The sequence below is a fragment of the Centropristis striata genome, chromosome 18, assembly GCF_030273125.1.
Source record: "Centropristis striata isolate RG_2023a ecotype Rhode Island chromosome 18, C.striata_1.0, whole genome shotgun sequence".
Taxonomy (NCBI): Eukaryota; Metazoa; Chordata; class Actinopteri; order Perciformes; family Serranidae; genus Centropristis; species Centropristis striata.
In genome coordinates, this window is record NC_081534.1 from 26407160 (window position 1) to 26419776 (window position 12617).

The following is a 12617-nucleotide window of genomic DNA, read 5'->3' on the forward strand; positions in this document are numbered from 1 at the left end:
AAGTATTATCACTTGGATTTCATGTTTTTGTCAGATATACAGTTTTTGTTTTTGTCAGATATACAGTATAATACTTCTTTAATACTTTTATTCTGCAAAAATGTACTCATTTATCTCTCACTTTTGCTCAACCAGCAAGTGGAATTATCCGTCAGTTCTTCAGCAAATTTGTTAACGATGACTTTGCCCTTTTTTTTTTTAAATCACAATGCATCGTAGAAAAGCTGCTGTACAAAAAGGGACAGCTGTAGGATTAAAAAGGGTTTGTGTGTGTGTGTCTTGTGTGTCTGTCTGTGTTTGCGTGTGTGTGTGTGTGTGTGTGTTTGGTTCTGGATGTTAATTCCAGTTTGAGAAGTTGCGTACGATAACGACACGATCCAACTCTGTGAAGCAGGGGAAAGACGAGCATTTCCCCGTCTACATGGACAGCAAGGAGGACATCCTCTGGTGTACTGAGATGGAAAGGTACAGTGGAGTGTGTGTGTGTGTGTGTGTGTGTGTGTGTGTGTGTGTTGGTAGGGTTTAAATCCCTCTAGCTCATTTCGATTGTGTTTGTGTTTCTAATCGGCTTTGTTTGAATGTATTTGTAGGACATAAATAACTTTATTAACTCAGTATATTTGATTTGAAGTGTGTTACCTCCGTGTGTGCTGCCTCACTTTCTCTAAAACTCTTTATTCATGACGTAAATGAAGACAAATCTGTGTTTCTAACACATTCATGGGCCAATTTAGACAGCTATCTTTTAATTTATTGTCTTGTTGTGCCACATTTAGAGTTTCCACTCTACAGTCATGGAAAAAAATATTATCCATTATATTTCATGGTTTTCTTGATAGTGGTTTTGGTTATTACCACGGAAAATGTCTAGATATCAGCTCTTAAATAAACTCTTATCAGCTATTTTTGTTGTTATCATCATATTTGTCCAAACAAATGTACCTTTAGTTGTACCAGGCATTCAAAAAACAAGAGTGATCTAATAATTTTTCCATGAATGTCAGCTATTTTACTGATTTTGACCAAATAATTACTATTTTTCTTAACAACCAAATTAGATTTCTGTCCAATTGTATGCCCCTGTATGTCAAAAAATGTTTCCTTTTGCAAGAAGACACTGTTCATTACAGTAAAAGGTCCCTTTTGCAGTGAGACCTTTGAAAATACTTAAAAATTTAGAAAAGTTGTGAGAAAACAGATAAACGTTGGATTATGTGTCTGATCTCGTGTTACAAAAAAACAAAATAATAACTACATGATGTCAGGTTTAACTGGTCTAAAGTTTATTATGTTATGTTACTCTGGCAGCAACGACTGTCAACTTACATTATCAATTACTTTCTTGATTAATTAACAGTTCAGACTATAACGCAGAAAAAAGTCTTAGCATTTGAGGATTTATGAATTTAACTTTACTTTCTCACAATTGACGATTTATTTATTATCTATAATCCAATCTTAAATCCAGTTTAACTTTTGTGAAAAAAATCACAGCTCACCCGGCATCAGACTTAGCTGAGGTGCTGGAGCTGTTTACTATCAAACTAAATAAAAAGAACATTTGCGCATTCAAAGCTGTGGAAAAATCTGGTAAAAAGTTGTAACGGGTTTCTTGCCTTAACCCTCTGAACCCTAGAAAAAAAAAAGTATGTTTTCTTTTAAAAAGTTGCCAGAAATACACAGTTTATCATAGAAAGAAACTTTTAAAACAGGCATTATTGTCCAGAATGTAACTTTCCAACGGTCCTTAAACACATCATTAATGACAAATGTTCCCATGACAAAAATGAAAAAATAAGAAGCTTTAAATTGTGACTTTTGTTCAAAATCACTTTATTCTACATGCCTCTTTTAAAAAATCCCTAAAAAATAAAGTGTTTACACTTCCTACATACTATCAAAACATACAATTCTGCGCTTGAGTTGCTCTTTAATTGAGATTAAATCCAATTCAAACTAAATAAATTAAATGTTGTATGTGTGTGTGTGTGTGTGTGTGTGTTTCCAGGGTGTTTGGTTTCCCCGTCCACTACACCGACGTGTCCAACATGAGTCGTCTGGCCAGGCAAAGGCTTCTGGGACGTTCCTGGAGCGTCCCCGTCATCAGGCACCTCTTCGCCCCGCTCAAGGAGTACTTCGCCTGCAACTAGTCACGCACCAACTCTCTCTCTTACACACACACACACAAACAAATACATAAATGGTATGTAATAATGGCAGGCACACAGTATACAGCTCGTACATGAAGGTTGGCTGACACAAGATGGCATACACATATTTACACACACACACACACACACACACATACACTGTAAAGGACTGCTTCTCTGGATCCCATGTAGACCACTGGCTGACCTTAGTCCCCTGGTGCTACCTTGCAGATTTACACACACACAGATACACACATACTGGTGCAGGGTTTCTGTACTGTCTTCACACACAAACTTCCTATCCGACCTTGAAACTGGTGTCTTCTGGCTTTACTGTGTCACAGCAGCTGGAGTTCAAACCTCCAGCAGGGGGCGCTAAACTGACAAAGATGTCCTGAATTTCTGTTTCTAACATCTCTCTGAACACATCAACACACCACTGAACCCCTCCGAACCCTAACACTTAACTGTATCCATGCGTAGTGACAGTGCTGCTGGTGTTTTACCGTGCAATTAACACACACACACACACACACACACACACACACATACATACACACACATACACACACCAGTTAACGCTTGTGGTGCTGGTCAGGCAGTGATGGAGTCAAAATGGTGCCACTTTAATAAAACACTTTTAAAGTTTTTGGTGCTCTAGAAGACAAGACGGTCTCTGGATGTTTCAGTCGCTACAGTTTAGTGTCCTGAACCAAAATGCTGACAAGCAGGCGGAGGCAACACGAGGCAAGAGAGCTGAATTTTTAAAATATATCTATTTTTCAGATTTAGTGAGAGCGTTCAGGAGAGCGTCCAGGAGAAAAATTAATGCAACTATGATCAAATAGACTCATATGAATATGCCTTTTCTGAGATCACTACATCTAAATCAGAATGTTATTTGTTTCTTGGTGGAGAAGCTGCACTGGAGGTACAAATAAAAACAAATGTTTGGCAAAATTACACCAAAAATGTTCTTTATCTTCCTCTAAAGATGGACATATTGGCTGAAAGGATGTCAGTGATGTCCGCTAGGGGATGGCTCAAAAATATCTGCCGAAAACAATCCGATATTGTCTTTCTTACTCTCTTAAACAACTAGGATTACACTAAAACATCATGCTCAAAATGTGAAATAAATATTCTACTCCCGTGAAGGAAGAGATTCATCAGTAATGCAATAATGCTGCTTCTTTTTCAAATACAGTTTAGCAGCTTCTTAGCAGCATAGTTTCATCGGTCAACACCATTCACTATGAAATTTAAAGTGCAGCTTTGTGCAGAAGTTTAAATCTGACATTAAAAATACTGGATTTAAGTCAACACTCAATGTAGTCTATGCCTCAATGACTTTACAAAAGAACAAGCTGCAATGTCGACCACAACTTGACAGAAAATAATAGAATTTCCAGTATACAATTAGAGCAGAAAGCAGTACTGTAGACATAGCATCTTAAGGCACTCACAACTGAAATTTTAGGCTTTTAGACCTCAAAATCTGTCACGTCAAAGTGAACAAACTCATATGAAAGCCAAGTGAGTGGTCCTGTGTTCTGACTGAACCATCTGCGGGTGCATTTTTATGATAGAAATGTTAAAAAATCTGCCGATATGGGGCATCCTGGTGGCACACCTGGTAGAGCTCATACAGCAGAGGCTTGGTTCTTGCAAGCTGGCAGGGCCGGGTTTGAATCCGACCCGAAGCCCTTTCCTGCATTTCTTCCCCCCTGAATCCCCCTTTCACTCTGTATCTCTACCCCTATCAATAAAGCCAAAAAAGGGCCAAAAGATTTTTTTATAAATACATCTGCAGCTATGTCTCCTTATGGTCTCCTACGTCTTTAATATCAACTACCATTTAAAAAAAACCCTCTACTGTGCGCCATGTTTAATGCAACACACTCTCTCTTTAACTCACTTGTGTGTGAAGCATTTTGCTGTTTATTCTGGTCTCTGCTAGCGATTCAATGATTTCCTCGGCCAAAGAAAAAACAAAGCAAAAAGTGATGACTACAGGTGCTAAAACGATCCAAAAAACACACCTGCAATTATTGCTTATTGCCATACGTGCCGCCAAAGACGACAAAACAGAGATCTCTGAGATTGTAGCCTAAAGTACTTGTTTCTTTTAAAACTGCAGATTTGTCAAAATGTGAGAGATTCTGTCACTTAAAGGATTAAAAACTCTAAAACACTATCAGTCTTCGTCTCCGTCCTGTGAGATTATTTCTGCCTCCAGAGCAGCGCTGCCTCCGAAAACATCCATCAAACTCACTTAAAGGACTTTTTGATGATTTCGATCGAGCTCATAGCAGCATTTGAACTCTTGTGGTTACTTAAAGCTTCGCTTGCCCCTTTTTCTGTTTGGTTAAAGCGAGTCCACACAGTCCAGCAGCTCTTGCAGTTTCCTTCGTTGCTTCAGGATGTGAAATGTCCTCTCGGCTCAATGCAGCGACATGAAACCAGAGACACCTTTACTCTGCAGACACTATGCTGGTTTTCTACTTCCTACGACTAAAAAAACAGACAGCCCTGTTTAAATATCTGACTCTCTAAAATCACACACACACTACCTTCCTCTGCCTTTTTCTCCCAGTGCATTCTGGGATAAACTCTGTGACCTTGAATTGAACTAAGCAAGTCAGGCTTGTTGCAAAAATATTTCCAAAACTCGTCTTCACGCGCGTCCCGATCACACGCTGATGTTTTATTTAAACAGGGCTGTCTCTGAGAGAAAATCATCTCTTTCAGTCTGGTGCTTTTGGTCTTCGGGTGACCATCTTTTTCCAGGAAGCCTTCCGATCCTCTGACCTTCCTCAGATACCAGCTAATAACTGGACACATGCAGTCTTTGCCAACACACAAACATAAACACACATACATACATATGCACAAACAGTTTTCAAAAAAACAACAATAATAAACCAGCAGGTTTCAAAGTTTTTTCCATCATGTTTACTCTCCGTTTATACAACCAACCTTCAGGTGCTTTTTAAACTCTTAAAGTCTTTTTTACAGTGCTTTTGCAGGTTATTCACACACACATACACACACAAACAAACACACACATTTGCTGGAAAACACAGTGCTGACTTTCACGCTTTCTCTGAACTCCTTTACGATACATCGACATCGACACATACACATGCATACACACTGTGTTTTTTGCCGGCCGCCTGTTGCCATCAGGCTTCCACAGGGCGCCGCTGGGTGTGACATCACCACCCTGTGTCGCTTGGTGCTCCCGCCCCCCCCTCCCCCAGCCGAAACCCCCCCCCCCCTCCCCTTCCACTCCCCTGACCCCCAGGTGCTGCATGTCAGTCAGTCAGTGTAATCTCCGATTCCATGTTAGATTAGGGAGTAATGATAATAATAATCATGGTAATAATAATTACAATAATAATCTGTTATTGTGTGTGTGTACTGTTCCAGGTTGGTGCTCAGTTCAGTTCAGTCTCAGCCTATGAGGGGAGAGAGCCAGGCTCGAGAAAGCATATATTACAGTTAGTATAGTGACTTGTTCTATTGTACCCAAGGATGCCGAGAGAAATTGTTAGAACGACGAGCTAAAAGGCGCTCAAAAACAAGGGCGGGTTGAAATAACACAGAAAATACTGCAATACAGATACTGTATCCTAAAGTTCAAGTTCAAGATAAAAAAAAGACCATGTCCCAGACTCACCTGTTATATGTATCATTTATGTATGTATACATTTATATACATATATATTTGTATATATATGTGTTTAATTTGTTTGCAGATTGAAGTATCATAGGCACAAGCAATAAAAGATAAATTAGATGTATAAAATACATTTTTAAAAGCCAGTCAAACCTGCAAGTGTACGGTTAAAAAATGACAAATTTAGCATTGTTTGGGAAAATGTGGATATTATCACTGTCAGGGGGCATATTAATGAAAATTCTTAAGACTAAAAGTAGCTTTTAACTCACTTATTTAGGAATAACTCTTAAAAATAAAGCCTGTCAGTCCTAATTTTAGAATTTTTGGAGTATTTCTCAAAGTGTTTTCGAGCTAAAAAGAGTTCCTAAATCTGTGAAATGTCCTAAAAACTGCCTTGTAATCATGTCAATAGTTTAGAACCCTTTAATTATACTGAACTTTTTTCTTTTTAAAGGTATCACCTTAATTGGGAGAATAGTATAATCATGGCAGAGAGAGGCAAGGATTCAGTCATTTCACCAACCAACAGAAACAACATGCAAACACCTTTCATGCAAAAAAATTAGGCACCAATTATGATACAGTTTCACAAAAAAGTGAAAAATAATTTGTGCATGTCTGAGGAAAATGGATAAAATGTTTCCAGTTGGCTAATTAAGTTTACATTTTCTCATTTCTTGTGAAATATTTGACAGTTTTATCTCTAAAAAGATGAAATTCTGAAATTATTTTCAGTAATAAATGTATTTCTTTTAACCACGATCTCTTCCCAAACCTAACCAGGTAGTTTTGTTGCCTAAACAAACTTTACTGAAAAACACGTTTAAAACTGTGGCTGTAATCCTGGTGAATTGAATAAAGCAGTTGTGTTATGAAGGAACATAAATTAAAGAGACAAGGTTGAATACGGGATACTCTGACCTCCTCGTGGCCTCTAAAAATCCCCCTAAAGAAGCACCAATACAACATCATAAAGCCAAAAAAAATTAGGAACTCAAACTTTATAAAATTAGGCTTTACTGGACTTTAAAGATCTGTTTTTAAAGGTTTAAAAGCCCCAAAATAATGTTAAAAAACCACAAGCTCAGAAGCAGAACTTGAGCTAATTTGTGTTATTTCAACGTGCGTCTGTTTGTGAGAGAAGTCGGAGAAAAAATCAAGAAGAATGGAGTCGACATTTTAAAAAGATGGGTGACACGGTGATGATGTTTCTGTTCGCCTATCAACAGCTTTTAGGCTGCGTGATGCGCTGTTTTCAACACTGATACAAACACATAAACACACAGAACGAACACTGTTAATGACACACACACAGAGGCGCAGAGACACATGCACAACACAGACAAATACAATGCTGTGGCGCATGCAGACACTCATCTCATGGACTAAAGGAAAGATGAGCTTTTAGTAAAAAGGAGGACCTGGCGGTGTTTCAAAAGGTGCTAAAATTTTATCTGAAAATAAGAAAAATATATTGTTAGGAGTATAAATCAAGTTTGTCTTTACAATGACTGTATTTAAGTTTGTCGTAGTAATGAAAAGGCACTATTATTATTTTACTCTTGTATGAATATGAACTAATTAAAAAGGCATTTTAACTTTGTACTTGAACAATGTAAGAAATGAACCGTGAATAAAAAAAAAGGACTGTTTCTTGTGATTTAGTCTAAAGGCTCTGTGTTATCTACATTTATGTCGTTATGTGGGTCAACGTTCAATTTGACTTTTGTTTCCTCTGACAATTTAGCAACACAACAGTATATTAAGTAGTTAAAATGAGCTCTATCTTGATAAAATACAAATAATCTAAAAATATATTTAGAATATATAATACAATCTGAGTGGGTTCATTCTGCATAACAATACTTTTACTTTTGATACTTAAAGTACATTTTTATGCTGATACTTTTGTACTTTTACTTAAGTAAGTTTTGGATGCAGGACTTTTCCACTATTTTAGGAAAACCTGGTGTTGTAAAAGGCTCCAATTCTCACAAAACGGACTGCAGAACAAACATGTAAGTAAGCTGCAAGTTTATACGACATGTTTTACTTCACTATCAGGGTGTTAAAGACTAAATTGTGACCTATATCATCCTTATGTTGGATTGAATCGTGGTATAGTCTTTATTAAGATCTAAAATAAAGATTATTGTGATTTTTAACGTTTTGCAATATGCTGAGTGCTGTGATGACATATATTGTGATATATCTCCAAATGAAAACTTTTTCAGCATCTGTTTTATCTTAAAAATGTTAAATGTCTAACTTCAGTTGTTTTTATTGCAGCAAAATGGGATTGTCAAGCAGACAGAATGACCAACATGTCATAAAAAACCTTATACCTACCTGTTATAGGTGTTTGAGTTAACTGAAATGCTGAACTATTTTTATTACAGTATCACAGTCCAATGCAACTGAATATAAACATGTTTAATTACTTATTTATATATATTTATTAATTATTATTTATTAATTATGTACACTATAGGTATTTTGAACCATTCAAAATTATTTAAATTATATTTAATTTTTATTTCATCCCAATTATTTAATTGAATTTAATTAAATAATATATGTATTCTAATTAAATCAAACTCAGCACCATCTAGTGGACTGTAAAAGCAATTGATTTAATTACTCTATTACCAAGAAGTTTAATTTGGATTTGCAATATATATAATGTTTCTAATAAAATATAAATACATGTATTGATATGATACTGCCATGCAAAATATTGCAATATTGTGTTATATCCTTTTTTTCCTTACCTCTACTTGTAGCAGTCCTGTGTTCACGCTGCTCTCGCCTCCTTCACTCCCACCACAGAACCAGCCGCCATGCTGCCAAGGAGGAGGGAGAGTCTCCACTCTGTGGTCCTTCAGCCCCGTATTGCTGCCTTCAGGTGCTCCTTGTAAGCTTTTGTGAGTGGACACGCAGCACTCAAGTGCTCTGGGTCAGAAATAATACCAAACTGGACGCTGTGACTTATATTTTTACTATTTAATGCTGGTAATTCATCTCATTTAAGCCACCTGGGTTCAAATTGAGTGACAGAATTTAATATTTTGATGTAACTTCTGGTAATATATCATATATCATTCATCAAATGTATATATGTTTAGTTGGGGGTGTTTAAAATTGATTTTTTAGAGAGCTTGGCCAACAATAATAATGTGGATTTGGGCCAAATTAGACATTGGACGCTCCTAACAAAATACTCCTCACTTAATTATAAGCTTAAATCATATTTTATTGACCACCTGTAGGAACATTCACGTTAGAGCAGTTCACTTAATGAAGTAAAAGTAGTAACAGTGTATGAATACTCTTCCTACTTACAATTAAAAGTCAAAATACTAGCATGTATATTTGCAAAATGTATGAATATATTTTATTAGCATCAAAACATACATAAAGTACCAGGAGTAAAAGTACTCATTACGCAGAATAGTTAATTATAATTACTGATCCATTCACATGTTCCTCCATTTCATGTTGTCTATCTGTAGTGAAGTACAGTTGAGTAATAACTATATATAGTTACTATTATATATTATATATATTATTATATATATTATATACTATTATATAATAATAATAATATTATTGATGCAATCATGTGTTCCCCCTCTAAATGTTGCTGCTTGTAAATATGGAGAATTTATTAATTAATTAATATATATTTCATATATTACTTTACATATTGCTAAAAGTAGGTAGCTACGGGCATTATTGATATATTAACATCATTATTATTAATCGTTTTAGCTGTTAATCTGAGTCAATGCAAAGTATCTTAATCTGCCAATAGTTGAGTTTTTATAGTTTATATTGATCTGTACCTCACTTACTAGATTAAATCATTAAAACATTTACAATTCTTATAATCAGTTGGATTATTAATCGTCACCCTGTTAAAATAATCAACTCATTTTTTCAAGTTTTGCAAGAAACACAAAAAACTTCACCAAAAGTGTAACATATGACATTTATTGATCATTTCACTCAAAAAAGATGTAACAAAGGATGGCTATTGGCATAGTAATAACACTGTGTGTAAATTATGTAACTTAAGAGAAATAAATTAATACATTTTTGAACATGCCTTTGTGACTTAAGCAAGACATGGTAACACTTTATTTTGAAGGTGTCTACATAAGATTCACACAAGCCTGACAGAAACATGACATGACAAATATCATGGGCATTAATGTAACTTCAAAGTGTCATTAATGTTCAAGACACATCCCATGTCATGTTTATGACACGCTCATGTCACTCTTATGTAGACACCTTCAAAAGTCACAAAGGCATGTTCAAAAAATATCCTAAGTCACCTTTTATTTTGACTTAGGCATAACAAATCTGCTTAAGTCACACATAGGCCATTATCTTAAAGGGGTAAAATCACATGATCTGATCAACTGAGGATGTAGGCGATTTTACCATAGGTGACCGGCGTCATGAGGAGATGATTTAGGCAAAAAAAAAACAATTTTGACAATAAATTACTTAAGCGATTATTTTAACAGGGTGACAATCAGTTGGATTGTAAATGTATCCGCCTTCTTCCGACAGCATGTGAAGGCAGCACCAGTCTCTGGAGGCAGCGGACACGCCCCTGTCTACTGAGCAGCGCAGACCCGCCCCTTCACACATCTCGTCACCTATTGGCCAGTCTCTCTGTTGCTCAGCTTCTCCCGGCTCCTGATTGGCTGCAGCCGGACCGTCGGCACCAAAGCATCTGCGGCTCGCACTGTGCCAGCTGTCCTCGCGCACTCGGCTAGTGCTGGGCAACGGTGAGAAGCTCCTGCTGAGGAGGATCAGTGAACCTGGAAGAAAAAGGGTAAGAAAGGCAAAAATAACGTGAAAAATTAACATGTCAGGGGTTATTTTAATATATCTAGTAGTTCTTCACAAGAGTGAAAGCAAATTAATCATCAATATACCTGTTAGACCGACAAAATTATTGATTACATGACGCCTAACGTTAATAACCGCAGGGTTGTAACCGTTGATAACGGTTTATTTTAAACTTGGTACATTAACATGTGCGTAAAGCATCAATTGTTATTATTTTTATGTCTTATTTTACAGTTTTAGCCCACCCAGAAGGGCATTTCTCCTACATTTGAATGGGAATTAATTAATGCATGTATTTCCTTCACTGCTTGATATTTTTAATGACCTATTAATCTAACATGACGCTAAATCTACAAAAAATGAATCAGGTTTGGCCGTGTGTGTGTGTGTGTGTGTGTGTGTGTGTGTGTGTATTTGGCGTGCCATCAGTGCAGTAAGGCTGTGTGCAATATGCGTGTGTTTGTGTGTGTATGTGTTGACGGTTATGTAAGTCTGATATTCGTTTATAGGTTATTCTCAGTTCCACCAAATATATTGAGTCACTGTGATGATGATGGGGATGAAGAAGAGGAGGGTCTGTAGTCGTCATGCATACAAACGAGCCTGCTGGGTTGTGTGTGTGTGTGTGTGTGTGTGTGTGTGTGTGTGTGTGTGTGTGTGTGCACTCCATGATCGTGTGTGCACGCCATGATCGTGTGTGCGTGCTTGGGAACATAATGTGAGCTGAACAGGTGATTTGATCTCATCCAGCTTTGTGTGCAGGTTTTTCTTTATTCATGCATACCTGCTCTGGTTTTATATCAGACCTAAGCATCATTTGGTTGAAGGACCCTTGAGGATGCTGTAGGGGGCTCAGGGGTCCTCAGTGCAGCACAATGAATTGAATATATTAGACAGCATCCTAATTAGATGACGTAACCTGTCAGCCTACACATGGTGTGTTCCATTAGGGGCGCATTGATGCTGCTGCATCATCTTTTAGTCTGTAAATGTTAAAATAATGATCGATGCACAGCACATAAATCACAATTTGCAACAAACGCTCACATCTGAGAAGTCAGTGGTTCGATCCCTGGCCATGGCAGTCTAAATGAAGTATCTCTACGCTCCCGATGGCTGACTTTGCATGGTAGCCCTGGCCACCTGTGTGTGACTGAGTCAGAGCTGACTTATAGTGTAAAAGCGTTTTGAGTTGTTGCTATGACTAGAAAATGAGCAGCACCATGATCCAGTGAGCAATAAGATTTCTGGGTGGAGTTCTTCATGTGCTTCTCCCAGTAATGGCTCTGTGGGTTTTCTTACTGATGCTTCAGTTCCTTCCCACAGTCCAATTACATGCAGCGTAAACTACTGTAATTTTGGCTGTTAGGTGTGAATGGAGCAGGTCATTTTCCGATGTGATAGATGTGTGAAAGATCAGTTAATGTCCTCTTTCTGTCTATTGACTAATCGTTAAGTAAAGTAACAGTTTTAGCAATATTCCAATTTACTATATCTCCTATGCTGACCGCCGGTGGAAAACCTGCTTAGATTAGGGTTGGGTGATGTCTACCAAATATATGACGATGTCCACAATGTAACATCATGATGGATGGTGATATCGTCAACGCAAATCATCCAAGCTACTTAAATCATAAGGGCACCAAACCCACTACAGGGGCTACATCCACCATTAAGAATAATAGGATTTCTGTCATCTAATTAATTCCTTCACCAGAAATGACTGCATTACAGAGACTGTAAAAATAAGTAAAAATACATACATTAAAAATAATACGTTCTTAAAAGTTTGAGTGATTTGAACAAATTTTCTTCTAGTTTAGATTCATTGACGTGATGAACCCAAGTGTTTCCCCCCTTACCATCACTTTGATCCTTTACTTAAAGGCACAGTCTCTAGCATCTCCATCTTCATT

The 12617-nt window shown here is 37.0% G+C and overlaps 2 protein-coding genes across 5 annotated transcripts in view; both read left to right on the top strand.

The window, feature by feature from the left end:
- LOC131991363 (DNA (cytosine-5)-methyltransferase 3A-like) overlaps window positions 1-7495 on the top strand; it is a 68974-nt gene extending 61479 nt beyond the window's left edge. For 2 of the 4 annotated variants that reach the window (XM_059356750.1, XM_059356753.1), the window contains 2 exons: window positions 347-465; window positions 2009-7495. In XM_059356750.1, coding sequence (XP_059212733.1) covers window positions 347-465; window positions 2009-2150 — 261 coding nt within the window. In that variant the 3' untranslated portion in view covers window positions 2151-7495. The remainder of the gene's footprint in view (window positions 1-346; window positions 466-2008) is intronic. The other 2 variants (XM_059356751.1, XM_059356752.1) reach the window with 2 other exon arrangements.
- Window positions 7496-8619: 1124 nt separating this feature from the next.
- Window positions 8620-12617, top strand: part of LOC131991365 (dihydropyrimidinase-related protein 5-like) — a 30461-nt gene continuing 26463 nt past the window's right edge. Inside the window, exons 1-2 of the mRNA XM_059356754.1 lie at window positions 8620-8759; window positions 10417-10684. The gene's annotated coding sequence lies outside the window, so the exon portion shown is untranslated. The remainder of the gene's footprint in view (window positions 8760-10416; window positions 10685-12617) is intronic.